The sequence below is a fragment of the Aedes aegypti genome, chromosome 3, assembly GCF_002204515.2.
Source record: "Aedes aegypti strain LVP_AGWG chromosome 3, AaegL5.0 Primary Assembly, whole genome shotgun sequence".
Lineage (NCBI taxonomy): Eukaryota > Metazoa > Arthropoda > Insecta > Diptera > Culicidae > Aedes > Aedes aegypti.
Window position 1 is genome coordinate 187,817,399 of NC_035109.1, and position 24,714 is coordinate 187,842,112.

Sequence of the window (24,714 nt, forward strand, 5' to 3'; positions counted from 1 at the left end):
CAATGGTGCTACAAGTAAGAGCTACGTGGATTTTCCGGTAGCCTTTACGAAGCGTTTCAATAGGATCTAGATGGTTTTGCATTAAATTTAACTGTAGTAAAGACCAACCTTATTTCTAATAGGCTTTGGAAGAAAACTAATTCCCAATTGGAAAATATTAACAAACCTAAAAGATTGTGATATTTTTATTGGCAATCTGAGCATTTTGAATACTGTTTCCTCAATGTTGTGAGTTTGGTCTTTCTTGTTGTAGCCTTCGCGTGCTATAATTGATAGAGGTTATAAATCAGGTATAAAATATGAAGTAATGCAGGGATTCTTCGGTATTAAAAGCATATTTACCTTGAAATCAATCTTATACAGGGTTTAAAGCAGCAGTGGCTTCTGAAGTTCTTCTAAAATCAAGCGGGCGCCATCTTAGGATTTGAGTTCAACACCGAATGTACGTACAATATGCAGATGTCAAAATGAACTTAGGCACCTACGAGAATTTCACGTAAGTGCGATAGGTAACCTCAGTAAAAATTACCGAGTCACTGTTTGGTGGTTATGAATAGTTGAGTGACCTTTATCTTCGTCAGGTGAAGTGGAGGTAAAATGAATTTGGAATGATCTACGTGATTTTTCACGTAGCAATGACGTTTGGATTTTTTTGAGTGCATCATTCCTTCCCAAATTTGAAGATTTCTTTTGAAACCGCAGAACTCTCCGGAATCACAAAATTCTTTCCTATGTTCCAGAATGATCTTCAGAATTCCAGAATTCCCACAAAACCATCAGAATTTATACAGGAATATAAGAATTCTCTAAAATCCCAGCAATCTCCTCTAAATCTCAGAAAACTCCCTATAAAACTGTTACGACCGAGGATTAACCTTTCGGATTAAGCTTTGGGAAAACACTTCTTTAATTTGTACTAGTCAAATTCATACTGAATATTTATTAGGTCCAACAGTGTAATGAGAGTTGATTGCAGGCACTCACTCTCACATCTCCCCCTTTAAAATCTATGTTAAGGTAATTTAACTTTTTTTTTTATTTCATCAATAGTATTTCACTTCATTCTTAAATTCAATATCAGATACTTAACCTACAATTTTTCCTTACAGTATGCAATGTATAACTACATTTTCTTTTTCTTAACAATTGATTTCACATTTACAGTTCTATATTTTGATTTGTTGATTCTACTAGAGCGACGTAATGTCTGGTACAATTTTGGTTTAGGCTTTGTTGCTGTTCTTTGGGAACTTTTCCTTTTGATTGACACTTGATCATTATCAACGACGTCATGTTCTAGTTCGTTACGCAAAGACCTGGTATTGACGTGATTTTTCAGAATGAACTGTTTTTGCGGAACACTTTTTAACTGATTTTTATGAGCTGTTCGTTTATCACCATCTACGTCAATTGTGTATGTTAGATTAGAAAGTTGTTTAACAATTACTGCTTCAGAACTGTATGCCCTACCATTTGATTTGTACGTATAGATTACATTATCATTAATATTAAAGGTTGCTTTAGTTTTGGATTTGTTCTGATCGCTGAATATACATTTGTTATATTTCATGCTAGTTAATTCTGTGCGAGGAGAGAATGAGAAAATTCGATCATTTGGGATTATTTTGTCTTCTGTGGTAGGAGTTTGATGATGGTGATGCAAAAATTTGTTTATTTCATTCTCGATCTGTAATGACGAAATAGAATCTTTCTCAATTAGTTTATTTAACACCGCTTTTGTGGTTTGAACTGCCCTTTCTGCTAGGCCATTACTAGCAGGATGGTACGGTGGGGAAAGAATATGCTCAATGTTCCGTGACTGGCAATATTTTTTAAAATAGAAACTATTGAATGGTGGTCCATTGTCGCTTACGATTATGGCTGCGAAGCCAAAAATAGCAAAAATATTGTCGAGTACTTGTGCAACATTTTCAGCGTTTGTTTTACTCATTTTGTGTATTTCTATCCATCTTGAATATGCATCTACTAATATTAAAAAAGTCCTATTAAACTTTTGGAAGAAATCTATATGAACTCTTTCAAAGGCTGTCGAAGCTGCTGGCCAATTCCCATAAACTTTGGGTGTTCTATCAATCCCTAAAATTTGACATTTTTTGCATGACTTCACAAAGTTTTCTATGTCTGTACTAAAACCATCCCAGTACAGGAATCTTATAGCAATTTGCTTCATTTTTTGTATTCCTCGATGGTTTGAATGAAGTAATTGGAGAGAAGGTAATTTTAGCGAGTTTGGGACGACAATTCTTTCACCATTAGGCATCCGGATTCTACATCTAACTCATGTCTTTTAGAGTAAAAGTTTTTAAGTTTTTGATCCTTCACGTGACTTGGCCAGCCTTTACGAACATATTTTATAACGATTGACAGCAAGGGATCGCTTTCAGACTCTTTGCTTATTAATATTGAATTCAAGTTAACCTTCCTGTCATCTACTAGATAATTCAATTGATTGAACGAACTATAATCATTTTCTAACAAATCTGCTCTACTGAGATCCTGATTTACAGGTAGCCTTGAAAGACAGTCAGCTACTAGGTTTTCTTTGCCTGCCATATGAGTGATAGTGAAATCGAATATGGATAATCTTAAGAAATATCGTTGCAGCCTTGTAGCAATTATAGGAGGCCCTCCTTTCCTGCTATTGAAAATACCCAGTAAAGGTTTGTGATCGGTAACAATAGTCACCTTTTGTCCAAGCACGTACTTATAAAATTTTTCCATTGCGAAAACTATGGCCAAAGCTTCTCTATGTAATATAGGGTATTTCTGTTCAGCTTTTGTAAGACGACGAGAAACAAAAAACACGGGCATATCATTATTGTTAATTTTATGGCTTAAAACTCCTGAGATGCCATCATCACTTGCGTCGCAGGTTACTGTGATGGGTTTGGATGGATCATAGTGTGTAAGTATCTTCGCGCTACAGATAGCATTTTTGCTTTTTTCGAATGCTTCGTCACATCTATAGTTCCACTCCCAATTACTGTCTTTGGTTAATAAATTATAAAGGGGAGATAGAAGTATGCAAAGCTTTGGAACAAATTTGGTGTAAAATGTTATCATGCCGAGGAATGCTTTAAGTTGCGTTTTTGATTTAGGCACTGGCACGGCCGTTATCGCTTTCACTTTCTCCGGATTTGGCAACACTCCTGCCTCCGACAGAATGTGACCCAAATATTTCACTTGGGATACAAACCATTCACATTTCTCGGCATTGATCTTAACGTTATGTTGCGCTAATCTTCTCAACACTATTTTGATTTTGGATAAAAGTTCTTCATCTGACTCTGCCCAAATGAGGATGTCATCTATGTATGTCTGAACATCAGAAATACCTTGTAAAATTCTATCCATTACAGACTGGAATATAGTGGCCGCTGGTTTTACTCCGAATGGCAATCTTTTATAAGTAAACAAACCTTTATGTGTATTGATAACTAAAAGCTTTTTCGTGGCTTCTGAAACTATCAATTGTTGGTATGCTCCTCTAAGGTCGATAAGAGCGAACTTTTTCGCTCCACTCTTATTTGATATTAATTCTTCAATTACTGGGAGAGGGTAATGATGAGTTATAATGTGTGGATTTACTGTTTTAGATCCATCCATGCATATTCTTATGTCTTTTTTATTCGGTTTCACTACCACGACTATGGGAGAAGCCCACTCGGCGTATTCGACTTTTTCAAGTATACCTTTCGCTTGAAGATCTTCTAGGTGTTTTGCAACTGTTTCCCTGTGTTTGAACGCTACTGTATAGGGTTTATGTACAACGGGTTTTGCCTGTGGATCTATCTTTATATCTACCACTGCATCTTTAATAGGCTCTGTCAGATCATCATCGAATACTTTTGAAAATTCTCTCTTAAGATCTTTAACTGTATTTTTAACCCACAACTCCCTCTTAACTTCCTTTAGAGAATTTAGTTTAAATGTATTTCTCCATTTGGGCCATATGATGTTAAGCCAGTCACGACCCAAGAGAGGCACAAAATTTTTGGGAGATTTGACTATTAGCAACCAGAGATTTAAGAGTTCGCCACTCACTCTCACTTTAACTTTTATTTTACCTAGAACTCCCACTGATTCTCCTGATAAGACGAAAAATTTTCTCTGGTCGGGTAAAATTCTACACATGCTAAAACAATCATTGTATGTGTTTAGAGAGCAAATTGTTGCACAAGCACCCGTATCACATTCCATTAATAGTTTACTATTATTAACCATCAGTTCCACAAAAGCAGGTGTTATATTGTTGGTGGACTTACCCAACATAATGTTGTTTACCCAATTAGAAGCATCCTCTTCGGTATCCTGTTCTACAGTTGTTTCATCGTCGGAGATCTCATCGTCTTCTTCCAAACTTATTTTCAGGTCTTCCATGGCAGCCGATAGTTGGTTTATTCTTTCTTCGTATGCTCTTTTCCTGCTCACATTTCTCTTCGCAAACGGCACTCCCTGCCGTGGTTTTTTGGCTTTGGGCAACGTACAATGGTACGACAAATGCCCTTTTCTATAACAATTGTAGCACACAGTATCATCGCTTACTTTAGCACTACCACGATGGGTGGAGATATCACTATTCGATTGCTTTCCATACACTTGCTCATTCATTTTTCCGGGTTTAAGCACTGTCCTGCTGTACTCCCAATTACTGTTTCCCACATAATTCAAGCTGTTTAGCCATTTTTCGAGATTCTAGGGCGGCAATTTCAATGGTCTTTGCTTTTTCTAACAACTGAGCTAGATTGAGCTTCTCATCAGCATCACGCAGCATTGATTCACGTGTTTTATCGTTTCGTAACCCAGCCACAAACACCGATTGTACCAACGTAGCTTCTGTTTCTACACTCACGCTGCAGTGTTCTACAATATTCTGCAGATCAATCGCAAAGTCGTCTAACGATTCACCATCTTCTTGCCGGCGCGTAATAAGACGATGGCGCTCGGCGAACACATTTTTGTTCTCTTCGTGTAGCACTTTAAACTTTTTAATGATTTCTTCATAGGTTTTATTAACAATTTTGTCTGGCTTGAAACTGCCGATAATCCTATTGGCAGTCTCTTGACCCACACTTGTAATAAATTCCAACGCTTTTTCATCGTTTGGTGTCTTGTTTAACGTGAAATAAATCTCAACCGTTTGAAGGTACGAATTCACGTTAAGACCCGGCGAATACAAAGGAAACCTTCCTTTCGTTCTTTCGTCCACCATGATTGTAGCTGGCTTGTTGTCTTCGGTCGCAGACCCACCAAGCATTGTCCTTCAAACAACTTCCATCACGTTGAAATCCTAATCGGTCTAGATCTTTCCCGATCCGTGCACCTAGCACTAAAATTTCACAAATTTTTCACGCACTCTGCACGCAATTCGCGCCGTTTCAACTTCGTCGCCAGAACTGTTACGACCGAGGATTGATAATTTGGGAACCTTTCGGATTAAGCTTTGGGAAAACACTTCTTTACTTTGTACTAGTCAAATTCATACTGACCTAATATTTATTAGGTCCAACAGTGTAATGAGAGTTGATTGCAGGCACTCACTCTCACAAAAACCAGAACTCTCACTTTCTACTGAAGTTACAGAACTCCCATCAAAATCTCAGAGTTCTTACAGGAATCCAAGGATTCTAACTGAATGCCCACAACAAGCGCCGGATGCACCCAGCATTCTCACCAAAAAATTTATCACTTGCACGCTTTCTGTAGTTTCTAATCGAATTCCAATCGGAGTCCCAGAAAACCTTACCAAAATCTCAGGGTAATTGTAATTGACATATTGGGTTTCAAACAGAACTAAAATCAGCCCCCCATAATTTCATCCAAAATCGTAGATTCTCTCCAATATATCTTAGAATTATAGAATTTCCGTTGATATTTCAGAATTCTTACTGGAATCCAAGGAAACTCTATAAATCTTCGGCATTCTGGCCTAAAACTTAGAATACCGATTATAAAACCAGAACGACAACCGGAATTTCCACTGAATCTCAGAATTCTAAAGTTTTGATAACTTAGAACTCCCACTGCAATCTCAAAATTCATACCGGAATCTTAGAGCTCCCTCCAGGATTTCTGGTTATCAATTGGGATCTAACATACACAAATTCAGAATATGCATTCAGAATATCCATAAACCAATAGAATCCCTCATTCATACCAACACTAACTCCTATCGAAAGTCCAAAATTTTCTTTTGATTCTAATATTCCTTACCAGTAGGCGAATTCCGGCGAACATTTTCTTCGAAGAGAAGAAATTTTCTTCCATTACTCACCAGCAAGAAAATTTTCTTTTCTTCGAAGAAAATACGCGCCGGAATCCAGCTACAGAATCAAAGAAAACCCTCCAATATCTACACGCATCCAAGAAGGATTCCTACTGAAATCCCAGGATTTCGGATTCCAAGAAGTTCCTATAGTCTATCGGATTCTTGGTAATCTCTTCAAAATGTCAGGATCTCCACCCTTGCTGCCCAGATCAGTTCCAGGAGGGCCAGACAGGTTATTAGAAGCCAGGAAGGAATGATTTGCGATATATGTGGAAAATATAAACTGCTTTGAAAACACCATTTTGTGGTGGTAAGCAAAATTTCTATTGTTTAGTATAAAAAATCATAAAATTTCAAATCAAACATCGAGGAGAATGGGTTAGGGGGGACGCGTCAACTTCTAGCGTTCCGTCGTTGGGGGTGACAATGGGTCAAAAAGGGATATGTACCATTTATTTATGGAATAACTATCGCAATTTAACTCCAATAAACATCAAATCAAATGTTACATTAACAATTGTCCCAAAAATTAAAAAAAAAATCATTCACAGCGGCACCACAGGTGAATGAAAAATGACCCAATCTCACCCCATAGAGGGGGTGACATTGGGTCACTTGTTTTTGAGAATATGATTGCAAAACCATTCACAGCTGACAAAAATATTAATGGAAGACGATGCAAATAAGACGAAAAGATATCTAAGATGTTTCCCAAGTATGATAAACCCACTTAAAAGAACGAATATACCAAAAAATTGAAGAGCTATGAGAAAAATATGTAAACCCAGAATTTATCGTCAAGTTTACAATAATTTTCTTCTTTTTTTTCCTAAAATTGTCTTCAAAGTATCATTCCCATTACCATAAAGCCTATTCAGTTTCCCCAAAGGTGTACTGGAACAGCGATTATTTTAAATCTTCGCAAATAGTTAAATTTCGATGTGTCATTCCACGATCGATACATTTTAGGCAAATGTTGACGCCATAAACCCGGTTTTTCAGCGATCCAACTCATTTGTACTTCTGTGAGAAGTTTCTATAATATGAAAACACTGATAAATAATTAAATTAAAAAAAAAAAACAATTCATTTGATAAAATTTTACGATGTTGCTGCGCACGAAACACAGTTGCTGGTTTGGGAAGTTGTCAAAATGCGTTGCATTGTTATTCAATGCACGGAATCCTCAAGTAGACTTGTTTGATGTTTCAGAGATGCTGTATTTAAAAAGAATAAACACATCCTAATGAAAAAAGAGAACACCCGGCACCGTAAAATGTCGAAAAAGTCGGTTTGCAATTTCATTTACTATCGTTCTTGATTGACCCAATCTCACCCCCATTTCTAATGTTTTAGACACCGTACCGAAAAAAATGAAATTTTTGTGGAACAATCAAATAGATTCCGGAAAATACGTGTGAAGTGCAATGAAAAGACTTCCAACCTTCTACTAATATAACGATAGAGGTTAAAGTTCATGCGTGGTACTTATCACAGGAGAAATTTAATGTTGTAAATTTTATCTAGTTTCCACATACAAGTTTATTGATATAGTAAACAAAAACTACTATTTCTAAAAATGTATATTGTGATGAATTATGTGTAATAATATGTTCCCTAACATGTGAATTATTAATTTGAGTAATATCAGCGTTATTAGTTGAAATATTTCATAAAACATACTTTTCCGTTTTGACCCAATCTCACCCCCTAGACCCATTGTCACCCCCATCGACGGTTATCAAAAACATAAGCCTAAGGCACAGACAAACAGACGTAACAGTTAGAATAAATTTCTTCAAATTCCATCGCCCAGTTTACACCATCGTCATCTGGTGAGCATGTTACACGAAAGGTTGTTTCGTGCAACAAGACCGGCAGATGGCGGTAGTGTGGAACGTCAAAGGCGAAGAGAACGCTGCGCGCGCCTCTAGGTGTGAGATTTGTAACATAGCGAATTTGAAATGATTGTTAAATGAGTGGTCGATGGAAATTTCGTCAGTGTTACGTCTGTTTGTCTGTGCCTAAGGGTTTGCTACCGAATACTGGTGACAGAATTCGATTTGATTCATATATGGCCGAGATACAGCCATTTTCACATGCACAGTTCTATATAAATCCGGATTCACTGGTGTCCTGTTCCGTGAGGACCATAATGGTCTAAAATGCTTACGTTGGACTAAGTTTATCATTTTGGCCAGTTTGGAAAACAAAAATCTTCATAGCATTTTTGTTTTCATAATGCTTAGTAAAATTGCTATAGAACAACACTAAAGAGCCAAGATTTTTCCAGTAAACAAAAGCGGGGAGGGTCATGGAGGGATGGGTTATCCTCCAAAATGTAGGTACACTAATCCCCTTTCCATAGCTTTTAAAATTCGGATGACTATTGACTGAGATCGAAACATTTTTGTGAACTAACGTCCGTCCTGCCACTTGACGGGTAACTCGTTGCAAAACTCGATTTTCTTAGCACTTGTCGTATTTCTCCAAGTCGGCGAACCTCGTTAGATAAATGTACGACTAGTGCTGAATAATCATCTTTTTGCAACTTGTTGCATAAATGACTATTAAGGACTTGTAAAATAATGGTGCAAAAATATTGAATGACACAAAAGTTATGGAAATTTGCATATTTTGTAGTAAAAAATAATGCTGCTAGTATGACTCGTCATTTAAATAAATATCATTCTGCAGCTTGTTGTGTAAACTGCTATGAACGTTCAGTATTTATTATTATTATTAGATATTTCGGATCTCGGATACAATGAAACATTTCCCAATTTGGTTGGTTATCATCTTTTCCTCGTTTCTCTGGTGGTTTATTATTCGTTATTACGACTATACATGCAATAATATTGAGCGTAATAATATTTTCTTGATTCCTTTACTTTCTTTTCTTTTGTTTTTGTTTTCGAAGGCGGTTTTATCGGACCGGAGAGAATGTACTTTTAATGTCGCAAACTAATCGGCAGCTAACTGCAAACGATTCTCGACTTCATTTGAATACGTATCAAAAATATCAATTTTTTAACTCTTTGTGGATGAATTTAAGCTGGTTTTTCTGTCTTTTATGTGTTTGTATTTTTCCTTTTCTTTCAATTTGTTACTGCTAGTTATCGCTAGTATGATGTTCTTTTTTTCTAGAGTAAATTGTGAACACGAATATTTTTTGTTATTCTCATATTTTTTCGAACCGGATCAATGAATATTTCGATTTTGCGTTTCTTTTTTTTTGTTTAGTCTGAATATTGTAATGCGTTACGTTTATTGAATTATGTAAGGGATTTTTGACTCTGACTATTTTAGATTTATTTTTAAACATTTAGAAATTGCTTTTATTGTGTTCAATTTTTCCTCCATAATTGTACAGGAATATGGACAGATAAATAAAATTTACATATAAAACAATCTTTCTATGTATTCTTTTTATACAGGAAATGATCTAAATATAAAATAAATCTTTTATACTCTGTTTTTAAAAACGAAAATAACAACTTTGCTTAACTATTAATTGGGTTTTATTTGCATACTCCTATAAACGCGTTTTGATTTTCAGTAATCATCAAGTTTCGTCATTCCAAGTGTAGTAATCTGCGTGGACATGTTTGCTCTTCTGTTTGGAATGTTTTGTTCTTCTGTCTAAGTATCTACTTACATAAATTACGATAATTTATCTGTGTACGCTCACTAATCAGTATATCAGACTTAAACGATAGTATTCTTTCATTTACAAACAACAAAAAAGAAATTTAAGTAGAAAATGGATCACTGACCTAGCAATTAGTTATGCAGCCAGCTACTTGGCACCCATTGTGGTTCTCGTTCGAGTGAGTTTATTTCGGCGAGAAGCTGATGATAGGCTCGTTCCGTGTCATTGTTGATGATGATCATGTCGAACAGGTGGCCCCATCGTGCTTCCATGTCGCGCGCAGTGGCAATGATCTCCTTCAGTTCCTCTTCCTGTTGGGGACGAAATGTTTTTAAGTATTGTTGGAAAAATCAGGGAAGAAAGCCAAAGTCCATACCTTATACGGTTCACCGGCTCGTATCCGCTTCTGACGAAGCTTTTCTAAACTTGGTGGTGCCACCAATACTGTGTAGGGCTTCAGATCCGAAGAACGTAGAAGTTTTAGGCTCTGGGGGTGTAGGTTCAGGACGCATATCTTTCCGCTGGCCACAACTGCGCGGATCGCTTCCAAAGATGTGCCTATAAAATTGTTAAAAAGCATTTCATGAATGAATAGAGATTACTATTTTTTTATATTTCCTTAAAATAATGGCTGCAAAGGAAGCGTCGCAGCGTGGAACGATATTATAAGAAACAAATGCAGCAAACCCATCAATTTCAGGACAAAAAGCTTCGCCTGGCAAAGAGGAAGTCGTAAAAATGGAGCAACTGCATCGTTCATAAGAACCATGAAAGTGCTATGAGAGGCTCATGCATTCCGAAAAGGCTTCGTATCATGTTCAGTGTAAGGATAAGGATAGAACCATTTCGACGGACGGACGTGAGGTGATGGAAAGGTGGTAGTAGCACTACGACGAACATCTGGATGAAATGTAGTATAGATGATTAAGGAAGCGGAAAACGTAACCGTGGATTATAAGATTCATCCTGATCCAACATCAAAAGAAGTTAAGCATGTGATCCACATCAGCGCTAAAAAGGCATATTTTCAGCTAATATCCTGTACTAAGACCGGAGAACGCGTATTATTACTATCGGACCCATACCGCATCCCAACCAGGCTTCTCAAATGTACTGCCACCGCCTTACGACGGTATTTCGAAAGCTGCCGTTGATTGCTTCTCACGAACTATACATGACAGCCTACCATGAGACGGTCATGCGACATGCAACGATGCCGTCTTGTAGAGCACTCGGCAGTTTGATCACATTGCCTGTAGTGCGTTCGTTTGCCAATGACAAGCTCGGTTTCTTTTTGAACTACGAGTAGCGGCGACATTCTACTCCCTTAGTAGGGTCCGGTGACACTGGCCTGAAATGGTGAGTGGGTCAATGTCGCAGGCTGCCCCGTCCCTTTTTTTATCTTTATTAACGAGATTTTTAGCCCTTGGCTAGTTCATCTCGAGACCAACGGCTTTCCCAGGTTCTCGGCGTGAGAGGCGTGTGTTCTAACCACTACACCAGGTCCGCCCCCTTCTGTCCCGTCCCGTAAAACCGTGGCAGGCCTTAAGGCCCCAACGGAATGATAGCGGGACGGCAACGGAATGTGGAACCGGTTCGCCAGCATGAATCACACCATCTCGACTGAGCTACCAATGAATGAAAGTGAGTCAACACTGAGTCGATAAGCATTTTATAGCTCATGCTGGTGAACCGCTTCCGCTCTCCGGTGCTGTTCCGCTATCATTGCGTTTGGACCTTTAGAGTACGTTCCAAATCAGTCGCCTGGTTGTTCGAGGTAATGGTCGGAAAAATACGAAGTTTGGCCAAAACTAGTTTTATCGCCTTAATTGATGAAATATGTAATCTAAATATGTTATTTGGCGTTTTTATTGTTTCAGAAGGGGTTATTCACATATTACGTAACTTTAAAAAAAAAAAAAAAAAATTTAATTAAAAATGTAATCACATTTGGCTGAAAGCACAAATTTTGTTTGTAATTTAACGAGTTTGATCAAAACATGTATGAAGAGTGGTTAAATATATTTTATATCAACTTTGTATGAAAAATATCGTCAAAATGTATGAAAATATTGAATTATTCGAATAGCTCTAACTTACAAATCAGCAAATTTCTGCAAAAAATTTATACGTTTTTTGTGAGATCTAAGGATGCAATTTAAAGGGCAATATTCGAAATGGCGGCGACATGACGCGACAAGAGTTGTTTTTCATGTTCAAAATCATCAAATTTACTAAAGTGTAATATTGAACAATATTAAAGCTTCAACCAAATATTTGTTTCCATCCTCATGCTCGATAAAAGTGTTGAACTACAAGCTTTCAGATAGTGCGTAACTTTGGGAAAATATTGCATTCCTTAAATATGAGTTTTGTACTTTATTTTATTGTTACATTTTTCTATTTTTTGACTTCTGTTAGTTCGACGTCATAAAAGTCAAAGAAATTTAAATTTCAATTCAATTTCAAGCAGGAATCATAATAATATAATACATGAGGTATATTTTAAAATGATAAAAACCATAAAAAAATCAAAAAAGTGTTTTGGTAGTTTTGGCCGCTCTTTTATATGGAGCCCGATCATTGTGCAAAGCGGGACTACGAGGAAGCCAAGACACAACTTGGCAAGGTAGAAGGCAAAAATGTCTATGTCGTGCCAGAATGAAGTGTTTTGTTGAGTCGAGCTCCGCGATCAAAATGACATGGCAATAATGGAGAGGCCAACATTACGTACAAGGCCAAGAATGACAAGAAACGGGCGCAAAGCAATAGCAACCCGTGGATACGAGTTGGAAAGCAGAAACAAATAGAGCGGACCCAAATGTCTGGGCACAACCGGAGTATCAAAATTTAAACCACTGTGATGCAGCCCAGTAGCTGCTTTGGCAGTCAGTTTCGGAAACCAAGACTGCTATCAGCTATAGGGACGAGAGAAATGAATAGAAGTTGAAAACTAACAGAGGGCCATATATGAACAACACAGTCGAAGCGACAAATCGTTGCCTAACTAACACTAGACAGGCCATGTTAGTTGTGACCAACGCTACAACATCTAGCCGTTCACGACCAAGACGTTAGGCAACGATTTGTCGCTTCGATTGTGTTGTTCATATATGGCCCTCTGTTAGTTTTCAACTTCTATTCATTTCTCTCGTCGCTCGCTTGCAATTCTATCCATCATATTCTTTCATTACTTTCCTTGCTCCCTTCCACTTTGAGTAGTATCGCTTTCACCGATAAAAGCCAATAAAAAGCTCAATATGGTTTCTTAAGAGGCCATGTGCATCATAGCCGGGGGATGACGCCCATCGGGCTCATCATCAAGGAAGATTTTTAATGTTTCAACCAAAGTGATATTAGCGGAATCCACAACGCATGTATTTAAAGACACAAAGGAGGTATGGTAGCCGCAATGGGATAACTTAACTAAAGATAGATGTAGATAATACCACTATGTGAGGCTGGTACAAAAGAAACTATTGGGAATCGTCTGAAGCAGTTTATATCAGCACATGGTTGTTATAGCCAACTGTGCTGGTGTGAATGAAACAGCGGAGCATGTAGTCGTGTGCTCGCGCTTTACTGTTGTGAGAGATTGGACATTAGAGAATGTATGGAGATGTTAAGTGCTGAAATAGGGAAGGTGTACCGGTATTCGCCATGCACCAGTTATTCGCCACTCCGGATTATATACCGTTTTACGACTTTTATGGCTGCCAATTGTTTAGTGTTCGCTAAATTGCTTTAAGATGATACGGAAACATTCTTGGAAACTGCAAAATTTGCTCAGAAAATAATAGAAAAAAAATCATTTTCCTTAAAATGTTTGCTCCTTTGCACCTATTTTTCGCTATGGTGTTCCTGATTCGCCACCCTAAGAAATCAACGTAGGGGGCGAATTCAGGAACCTAAATTAAAAACGTGGCGAATAGGGATCGTTCAAATATTACGTAACGCAACAGGGGGAGGGAGGGAGTCTTACATAGCGTTACGGTCCATACAAAATTTGTTACGTGGGGGAGGGAGGGGGTCTAAAATTGGCAAATTTTACGTTACGTAATATTTGAACGAACCCATACTGGTGCAAGTGGTCCAGAATTCGCCACCCCCTTTTTCATAACAAGAACAAAGTTTCTGATTGGTTTTTATATTTTCCCTGCTGAGTATAAATTGACAGCTTGCGTTTAATGTATTGACAGTAACCAAATGTCTTTTGATTTATGTATAAACAATATTTTTCCTTAGGGTGGCCAAAACTGGTACACCTCCCCTATAGGCTGTTACTCAAATTATGCTGAAATTGCAACGCGTGCTGACTATAAATCGGCTGCTGAGGAAAATCTAGGATCCCTGAACGTTAGAATAGCCGGAAAACACAAGACCTTTCTTAGCCTAATGGTAACGTCCGTTGCTTTAAAAGCAAATCCATGCTTTGTCTAGATTCGATTTCCGGTCAAACATTATCTTTACGTAATAACAATTCCCTTCATTGCGCTGGGCATAGAGTAGCATTTTCGCATACTAACCGTAATAAGCCTTCTCGTATTCTCCGTGTTCGACGAATTTCCTAGCGAGTATATCTGCTTCGAACTGTTGTCTCGAAATGAAGTGATAATCTTGTCCAGGAATTTCTCCCTCGCGTTGAGGACGAGACGTATCTACGGGTAGAAAAATGAGAAACAGATTAGTGAGGTCGCGTTCTTGTGAAAACAGCGAAAGAATCTTACGAGGAATGGCAGCAGCGAATCTTTCCGAATCGGCCATCAATCGTTGTCGAAGTTCGTGTCGGCCAATGTTCGGTGGTCCAATCAGCACTATCGGCCGTTTGTGAGACGCACGTGGATAGTAAAGGGCGACTTCCTCGTATGTTAGGATTTCCTCCGGTTCAGGGTCTTCAGCTGTAGCTGTAGCGTACAGAGGGTAGCCATGTTCACTACTAGCTTTCTTTTTCTTCTTCTGTCCCTTCCTGGCGCAAAGCAGAGTGAATCCACCCGCTTTACCGTTGGCATCCCTGCGTGCTCTTAAACCAACTTCACCAGCATTGGCCAACTTCATGGACTCGCACAAATGTTGGAATGATTGGCTGGGTATAAGTCCGGCCAATGTTTGATCTTCTTCGCCTTCTCGATACGCTTGCCACCAGTTAGGGTCATCACGAGATATCACATGCAATACATCTCCTTTCTGAAAACTGATGCCAAGCTCACGGCACGGAATGTATCGATCATCTTCCGGATCGTAATCAAAGTGTGCTCTAACGTGCAGTACCGCACAGGACCCGGTACGTGTCCCACCGCGTATAGTTGGATCCAATGGAGGCCTACTGGCGGGCACAACAAGGAACGTGAGAGTACCGGTCATTGCACTGAGCAGAGTGCAAACGTCATTTATGGATTTCCCACGCATTTCGATACCGTTCACTTCGAGCAATTCATCGCCCTCGTGCAACAGGCCGGACTTCTCCGCCGCTCCTCCTCGTACCACTCGACCAATCACTACAGCCTCTCCTTCGTTTCGGATGGTCGCTCCCAACGGTTCCGAAGATTTTTCAATCTGTATGATTCTTATATGATCCTGACTACCGTCCCGTAGAACACCGAGAGGAACACTCATAGGTTCACGCTGGAATTATGGAATTCATAGAAACATAAATGATTGCTTGAACATGATGTTGAACGGATGAAAGTTACCTTTGCTATATTATTGTTATTGTTATTAACTAAGCTAGTATTATTTGGAATAGATGGCAAAACTGATGTCGGTTTGACCGGAGTAGCGCTGGTCATCGTATTATTGTTCAATGGCAATGGCACCGCGGGATTCTGACTGACTGCACTAACTCCGTATGCCGGCGAGCGATCGGTCGTTGAAGCAATCCGATCGTGCGCCAGCAACAGTCCTTCCATTTCATAAGTCGAGAGCAGATCACATAGTTCTATTGCAGCTGGTGTACTTGACTGGGCCAGGGATTCGACGCACTGTAAGTAGAAGTGTTAGATTAATGGAGTGTTGAAAAACTTAACTCAACCGTGAACACTTACGTCCTTAGCCAGTGCCTGAGCATTTGAGCAAATGGGGTTTTGTATTCGTGGTCGCCTCCTCTCTAGAACAGCAGTGCGAGCAGCGAGGGCACGTGCAATACCTGGACCCAACAAAAGGCTTTGGGCCGCTGTTACTCTACCAGCGAGTGCGGCCAAGCCATGCTTGTTGAGGTGTCCCTGTAATCGCTGCAAGGCCGATACTAGCTCACCATACCCTGAAAAATCAAAAGGTTAAAAAGTGTTCTGTTAGAACCTCATACTGCAATGATCTCACCAATGATTTTTTCGGGTTCTTCGTCTTCCGTATAGGCCTCATTGTCAACACCTATGGTGGATTTTTCAACGACCGGGTTGTCCTGCAGGTGTCGTAATTTTTGCGAGCCCCTGATGCTATTCCGCAAAAAGTCATTCTGAGCTGCTATTCGTTCTTCCTCCTCCCGTCGGCGGCGTAGTTGTTCCTATTGAAAGTGGATAGAAAATTCCTTGTTACGACATCGCATTGTGTGGAGCACATTTCTACATATCATTGGTAATTATCGCAATGGTAAACTCGCCTGTTTTTGCATGTAGAATGAGTTGGAATGTATCAGGCTGTTGCCCCCACTGCCGTTGGCAACATTGCCACCATAATCGGTTACGATCATGTCGAGCCGGGCAGGGTGGTGCCCAGTTCGTTAGTGGGCCAACCTAAGCCTAAGACCTAATCGATCGCTATCTAGTGGATGGTTCGTTGATTGCCGAGCTGATGTTTCATTTCTGCTTCTTACAAGTTATACAAGAAGGAACGAAAACGATTGGAACCGACGAAGTGAAAGTGACTAGCCGCCCGCCGTTTGCTGATGGTTGAAAACGCGCCAAAGTCAGACAAGTATACAATTCAGACTTGTCGGCTAGTTAACAATTAGCAAGGTCGCACCTGAATTACACATGGCTATCATCTTCGCTTGGTAGAATGTGTTTTGTTATGTACAGTAATGATAATAATAGAATAGTTTTGAGCGGCGGTAATAAACTGTAATTGTTCTACTCGGTCAAAGAACGCTGAACTGTCCCATAAAATAGTATAAAGAAAATATTGATTAAGATCCCACTTCCACCTTTCAATACAGATTGTAGGCTACTGCTTAGGTTTGCTAAGAGAAATGGTCTCGATTGAGACGTTTGAAACTCTTGGTTTTCAAAAATAAACAGAAAAGCTATTATATCACATCTTTTTGTTAAATAATTTTCAACGCGCTCATTTATAACTACAAATACAATAAGCTAAAGTGCAATTTAAGAGCTTTTAGGCTACATATCTACCCTGCATTGGAGAGGTGTATCTGAATTCGGCAATCAAACGTGATGATAATAGCTTTAACTAACATTGGGAATTATAGATAAGAAACTCATTTCAATACCTGCTTCCGATGGTATATGGGCTTTGTACTCATTGATTGTTTTTGTAAAATTACGAGTTGCCATGCATCTGATACGCATAGAAACTTTCCTAAATGGCATAATATTGGAACCAATCATTAAGAATGCCATATGTTATGGATTTTCATGTCAATAAAAAATAAAAAAAACTTAACAACTACCGAAAAGCTAAACATTACATATAATTTGCAATTGGATTAGATGGACAAATTGATGTGAAGATTTGCGAATAAGTTACACGTCTTCTCAGTGAGAATCGAACTCACGACTCCCTGATCTCTAGTTAGGGCGCGTTACCCCTACGCCATAAGAGGACTCATGAACGCAGAAGTTAACCTGAATTCGATTTCACCTCAAAAAACGCAAAGCAACAAGAGTCGGACTGGTGGTGAATGTGTCGAAAACAAAGTACATGCCGGTGGGCGGTACCGAACGCGACAGGACTCGCCTAGGAACCAGCGTTACGATTGACGGGGATACCTTCGAGGTGGAAGATGAATTCATTTTCTTCGGATCTTTGCTGACGGCGGACAACAATGTTAGCCGTGAAATACGGACACGCATCATCTGTGGAAGTCGTGCCTTCTATGGGCTCCAGAAGAACCTGCGGTCAAAAAAGAATAGTCCCCGCACCAAATGTACCATGTACAAAACGCTGATTAGACCGGTGGTCCTTTACAGGCATGAAACGTGGACGATGCTCGAGGAGGACCTGCAAGCACTCGAAGTGTTCGAACGTCGGGTGCTTAGGCCGATCTTTGACGGTGTGCAGGACCACGGTGTGTGGCGGCGAAGGTTCATCTTCACGAGCTCGCTGGGTTTATGGACAAAAGGTCGAAAGACAAAACGTCGAAAGGACAAAAGGTCGAAAGACAAAAGGTCGAAAGGACAAAAGGTCGAAAGGACAAAAGGTCGAAAACGATTTGCTTGGTGGGAAATTTTCCCTTCTCTGAGATAAGATTTTCGACCTTTTGTCCCATCGTTTTTGTTCTTCGACCTTTTGTCCTTTCGACCTTTTGTCTTTCGACCTTCTGTCCTTTCGACCTTTTGTCTTTCGACTTTTTGTCATAGATTCGCGGGCACGGTGGGCTGACCAGGTGCTGCAAGATCTGGCGAGGGTGGGCCGCAGCCGAGGATGGAGGGAGGCAGCTGCAAACCGAGTTGTATGGCGTGGGATTGGTGACGCGGTTTTATTGTAATAACAATGTAATACCAATAAATGAATGAATGAGAACGTAAATGCTTGCAGCCTCCATACAAATTTTGTCATTTCTTTTATATGAACAGATACAATACTTTTTTTTTTCAAATAATCGTAAAGTATGTTTTTCATCAGTCCTAATCAGGACCTAAAAACTTTTTTCCATAGTAAATTTTGCACATAAATATACATACAAGCTGGTAAACTTGCATGCAAGTTGGCTGAAATCGATAAACAATTAATTTTAAACTCGAGACAAAAACTTGTTCCGTTGTGATATTCAACATGAACTAGGGTCGGTGTTCCCTTAGTGGACAGTCCCCTATAGTCGCACTAGTGGCTTTTTACGGCCGTTTTGCTATAAATCTTTTCAAAACATTTTTTAACATGAAGGTCAGGAGCTATTTATCCAAGTAACATTGATACACAGCTTGATTTAATTCAAAAAATGATCGAAAAAATTAGTTTTGCTTAATATTTGAGCTCCCTTGCGCCTATAGTTAACCTATTGTTCCTATAGTAGCACTACTGAGAGAAACTATTTTTTATTATACGAAATAATTGATGAATTAAGAACTTTTTTTTTACATCAAACGAAAGCTTTTGATCCGCACTTTGTAGGAAAAATAGTATTTTGCCAACGCCGTGATGCTAGTGCTACTATAGGAACAGAAATTAGAAATAGTACTACTATAGGCACATGTATTCCTATAGTGGCACACGCCATAATAAATACAAACATTTGAGTTTTCGTAGTTTTCATATTTTTCCCACAGAACCAAGCTTTCAGATGATGTAAAAATAATGACGTTAGCGTTAATTTTCGATTTTATACGAATTTTTGTTCTTAGCTATGCGGCTATTGGTACATCGACCCTAGTACCTTCTAGTCAGTCTCTTTTTGGAAGCCTGTTCAACTTAAGACATTTTTTTCGTCAAAAAGTCACTTTAATCAACTAGTTTGAGCTAATTAGAGAAAAATATGAATAGGTTGTTTTTCAATTTAGTGTAAGTTTTAAATTAGGCCATCACCAAAACAACTTAATGACAGTATCAAAATATTAATTCATGGTTCTCGTTTTCGTTTCGTTTTTTTTAAAAATAATGCATTTTTAAGTCGTTTTTTTGAAACAACGCGTTTTTTTTGCGCGGTACGTCGACCGCATTTAATGTAGGGTAGGCGTACCAGTCATCACCAAAGTGGTTCACTATTTCGCCAGAGGTAATAATTTGAATGTTTCCACATTTCGAAAGAATTTGTGTGTTTTAGCAGTAAAATAAATAATATATCTTGATGTTCAAACATTCAAAATGATTAAAAATATGAAAGCTTTTGAACTTTTGCACAGGCTTGAAAGTTCTTCTCAACATCATTAGAGTTCGGTGAAATACTCTAGAGCAGCGTGCTGCCTTTGCCTCTTTGCGAGGGAGCGAAAAAAAGTAAGCAGAGAGGCATCGAAAAATGAGCAAGGAAGATGCAGCACAAAACACAACAGAGTAAAATTCCATTAAAAAGGGTGCTCTCACAACTCCCCGAGGACTGCTTTGTTCGGGCGGTAAACTCAAGAGTCCTTTTGAAGTGTGAGTAAAGGTGAGCATCGCAACAAGAGAGAGAGAGAGAGTGTCTGAAAAAATCCTCGCATTTTTTGCACTCTCACTCGAATCGCTTGAGGATCTATGTTGAAAATTTTGAGTTCAGTTTTTTCTCCTCAGAAAAATGGCAAAATTACCTCCTCTTTGTATCGCAGAGGAGTTTCTATCAAGCCTACTTTTGCATATGGCCACATAGAGAATCACAATGACCATAACTGGCACACTTTCCCTACTTCCTTTTTTATCATGCATGTATTTAAGCATCTATTTAGGAATGTATTTTATCAATTATTTCTAACAATAAATTTTTAAAGAACCGAAGTTCCCAAGTTTATTGAGAATGATACCAACACATATTTTCATGGGTTAATAAATAAGAATGGTAATACAGAAATGCTTCAATGAATTTATCGTTCTCATTGAATCGTTCTTGAAATCATGCATGGTTTCTTCAAAGAAATGTGAGGTGTCGAATCCTCTTCTTGGCTTTTTTGCTTCACTTCGGCAGGAGGTTTTTGAAGGCCACACAGTTTATATTTGACAATAATATGCTTAGGGGCCTTCCTTAGCCGAGTGGTTAAAGTCTGCGGCTATAAAGCAAAGCCATGCTGAAGGTGTCTGGGTTTGATTCTCGGTCGGTCCAGGATATTTTCGTAATGGAAGTTTCCTTGACTTCCCTGGGCATAGAAGTATCATCGTACCTGCCACACGATATGCGAATACGAAAATGGCAACTTTGGCAAAGATAGCTCTCAGTTAATAACTGTGGAAGTGCTCATAGGAACACTAAGCTGAGAAGCATGGGACAGAGCCTGTCGGACGTTAATGCCAAGAAGAAGAAGAGGTAGATGCGTTAAAGTAGAATCGTATAAAGCTAAATAAAAAGTATTCTTCTGTGAATATCACACTTGATGGAACTTCATCTATACGCTTATATTTTTTCTATACTGAATTTTAAATTCTTATCGATCTGAAGTCATGAAAATGTTTTGGAATCTACACAGCTCATAATGAATTCCAGTGAGTAACTAATTGATAAATTTTTAGGCGCAAAATTTGAATTTTAAGAACACTGAAATTTCTAGACATGATCCGTTGTATATTCATCTTATTCATTCATTTACAGTCTCCGTCAAAATATAGTGCCCGCACGTTCTGTCTGTAGCTGCATATTTGTAATATTCGACAAAAGTAGGCATTGGAAATTCAAATGTCTAAAAACCACCAAAAACACAAAAGTGCTTAAGGGGACACGGGAGACCGTGTTATTTTCCCTATCTTTCGTCTCACTCTAACAATAATCATCAAAACTTTGTGGAAGCAAATCTCGAGTTTTAGTGAACCGATGAAGCTGAAAATTTATCGGGTTGTGCACTACATATATAGAATCATAGTGATACATTTTTGCATCGATATACGGAGTGGTTCTTGGGATTTGCTTCTTGAAATGGATAGGGTGATTATGATGACGTCCCGTGCGGCCTTAATGGACCGATGCACGAGTTCACTAATTTGACGTTTGAGCGGTGTCGAATTCACTGGTTGCCATGGTCCCATAAATAACACGGCACCGCTAAAACGTCAGACAGTGAACCCGTGCATAGGTCCATTGAGGCTGACATTTGTAAGCTAATATCATATAGGTTTTGGGTGAATAGTCAGGAAAAAGAAATTTCGTTGGTACTACATTACGAGGCTCATGTACAATCTCAATGTGACTGTTATGCGGATACAATTATGTGACAGAACAAATTAGGTATTTTAGGTATTTTTTCGAATATTCTAGAACAATCTAACAGATTTCAGTAAGTTGATCGAAAGTGTTTCTCATTTGATAACTCTCCACGATATTTGACAAAAATGGCGAATGTGACAAATATGCAGTTATGAGCAGTGCTTGTAATATGGCAAATTGGCGAAAATAGAGTTTGAAAACGAGAAAATATTACCGTAAATGTTCTCAAATAAAGTGTGTCATAATCTAGTGCCCACTCAGTGTTTCCTTCACTTATCAATATTACTCTTATTTTTCTAATCTTTTTTCACAAACATGTTGTTTTAGCTATTAATGACCTTTAGGAAACGTTTTAAAACAATTTGGAATAGCTCTAGGGTATTAGGTTAATCATTTATTCCATTGTTTATTCCTTCCGGTGATTTATACTCACTTGAGAGACCTTTCAAGACGACTTTGAACAAACGTTCAGTTTTGTCGTCATAAGTAAAAAATGTGTACCTTTAAAATTCTTCTCTTTAAAATGTTAGAGAAAAAGTTCTTAATCTTTAAGAATTTCCAGGAATACGCGGCAGTCTCCTTTTTTGTGGTTTGGAAGGAAACCTTGATTCCCCTAATGGAGTTCAAGATCTCCTGCCTAAATCCCCCAGATTTGGAACAACTGATCACGATAGGCGGCACTCTTTGCTTCCTCACTTGAATCAAAGAGCCTGCCCATGGGCTAGAGACTGTTTCGATTTGGTGTTCGAAAAATTTGTCTAAGGCTGAACTGATTGCTCAATTCGATGTAATTACCAAAATTAACCATTTCACCCTTAGAAGAGAGCGCGCATTCCGGAGAAACGTCCTTTCTTCCATTCTTGCCAAAGTAGTTCTGAATTTGGTTGGTTTAAACAAAAAGATTAATAAGAAAATAAATTCTCTATAATTCTGGTGAATTTTATGTTAAAAGTACTAAGTTGAAAAAACGAATAAATTTCAAAACGTAACAAATTATTGCTATTAAACACTCGACTTACGATTCATATCATTGCCAAAACGATCGCAATGTGAAATAAGCACAGTTTTCTTCTTGTTCTCAAGCAGAACAGGCATTGAATATTATAAATTATTAATGCACATCATGAGGTTGTTCAAAATCAAGGTCATGTGTGCTTAACCAGCTCACAAAAAACCCCTTCTGGGTGCCATTTAAAAATGACCACATCGTCAGCGTGCGGGTGTTTGTGAATGTCATTCCGGTGACGTCAGTCAAAAGCTAATAAAACGGCGGATTTCCAGCTCCTAAACAGGTGCTGATATTCTCATTGGCATCTTCAAGCTCACTCAACTGCAAAAAAAAATCATAGAGGCACCACACTATCTATTCACATTGCATTTCGACCGATATTGCACGTAGGTGTGTATAATTGAATTACTTCGCCAAAGTATGGAAACAACAATAGGGCGCCACTTTTTCCACTATCACTAAATCTGGCTATGTAGCACACCTAAACACATTCACACACTGCAGATAAACTGAGCTTCATGCGTTTGTTTGTTTGAGGATTTGAACGATTAAGACGCTTTTTTCTCATCATTAATTTAATTACACCAAACATGTAATTTCAGGTGCCCTTGCTACATCAACATGTTTCAGAGGTTGCACATTCCAGCTGACGTCGTCGGAGGATCAATTGATTCTACGCTCTGTAGCACACGCGTGACTTGTAATTGAATTATAGTCCATCTGATAACAACTCCACACAAAACACCAACCATCCAGGGTTACGAACTTTGATCGAATTCCAGCTGCAACACACATCGGTGGAAACCAACAAGAACAAACGAATAGAAAGTCCACATCGACGTCCCGAAGTCAATTCGCTTTCTTCACTTAACGAAAAGCCACCGAAAGTCACACGTTCACCGTTCGTTTGCTGAAGATCGGAAGAAATCGGAAGAAAAGTGACCAGACGACAATCGCGACCAAAACTGAAAACTGGACTTGCTGGCTTCAAAACAGAGAGGCAGAAGGTGTAGAAGTCGACCCGTGCCGTGGATAGCGCGCACTTATGGGCGTAGGAAAATATAAAATAAAAATGTAAATAAGTGAGTTCTCTACAGAAATATTTGTGCTTCTGTTCCTCCCCCCAACGAATGATTCCGCGACTACGACTACGGGTTATGGACTGAATTGTGGACTGAGCTCTGGTCTGGTACGACTGGGTCATCACGCGTTTGTTCGTTGTTGTAATAAAAAGGGGGCTTCCACGCGCGCGGGCCAGTTAGTCAACCACCGACTAACACCTGATCATGTTTGGTATGGGTGATGAGCCAGGGCCGGCCGGTCGTATCTTTGGACTGTGAAGCATTTTGATAAATTCAATAATTGGTGAAAGAATGCGTATCATATTTGATTTTTTTTAGTTCATATTCTATGATATTTTATTTGTTATGAGCTACTTTAGAAAGTTTGGCCGTGAGCTTATGTTCCGATACAGGCGTATCTGCAGTGATTTATCCTCATCGACTTTTCTTTTGAATTTGTACTAGAAATTCATTTTCGGAACATATTATGATGACGGATAACGAATGACGAGGAGGACTTTCTACTAGATCAAAAATACCAGTTTAAATCATTCGCCCGTCCAAGTAAATAACTAAGTAATTAGAGAAAATCGATGAAGAGAAATTGATCAGCACAGTTTTGCTCTAATGATACTAAACGAGAGAAATGCAATAATGTTTAGTGGTTTCATAGTTTTTCAAAAACGATTATTATTTTTTCCACTTCACATTTCG

General features: G+C 38.8%; 1 protein-coding gene and 1 long non-coding RNA gene across 12 annotated transcripts in view; one reads left to right on the forward strand and one right to left on the reverse strand.

The window, feature by feature from the left end:
* Positions 1 to 9,072: 9,072 nt before the first annotated feature.
* Positions 9,073 to 24,714, reverse strand: part of LOC5579140 (MAGUK p55 subfamily member 5-A) — a 109,018-nt gene continuing 93,376 nt past the window's right edge. For 4 of the 11 annotated variants that reach the window (XM_021848679.1, XM_021848677.1, XM_021848678.1 and 1 more), the window contains exons 6-12: positions 16,257 to 16,440; positions 15,983 to 16,197; positions 15,632 to 15,919; positions 14,669 to 15,563; positions 14,468 to 14,599; positions 10,318 to 10,499; positions 9,073 to 10,252 (exon numbers count right to left, since the gene is read on the reverse strand). In XM_021848679.1, the coding sequence (XP_021704371.1) occupies positions 10,073 to 10,252; positions 10,318 to 10,499; positions 14,468 to 14,599; positions 14,669 to 15,563; positions 15,632 to 15,919; positions 15,983 to 16,197; positions 16,257 to 16,440 (2,076 nt within the window). In that variant the 3' untranslated portion in view covers positions 9,073 to 10,072. Of the gene's footprint in view, positions 10,253 to 10,317; positions 10,500 to 14,467; positions 14,600 to 14,668; positions 15,564 to 15,631; positions 15,920 to 15,982; positions 16,198 to 16,256; positions 16,441 to 16,536; positions 17,472 to 23,688; positions 24,137 to 24,714 lie in introns of those variants that run through there. The other 7 variants (XM_021848682.1, XM_021848685.1, XM_021848687.1 and 4 more) reach the window with 7 other exon arrangements.
* Positions 22,725 to 23,866, forward strand: LOC110677683. The gene is made up of 2 exons (XR_002501130.1): positions 22,725 to 23,329; positions 23,542 to 23,866. It is a non-coding gene; the product is annotated as an uncharacterized LOC110677683 (long non-coding RNA).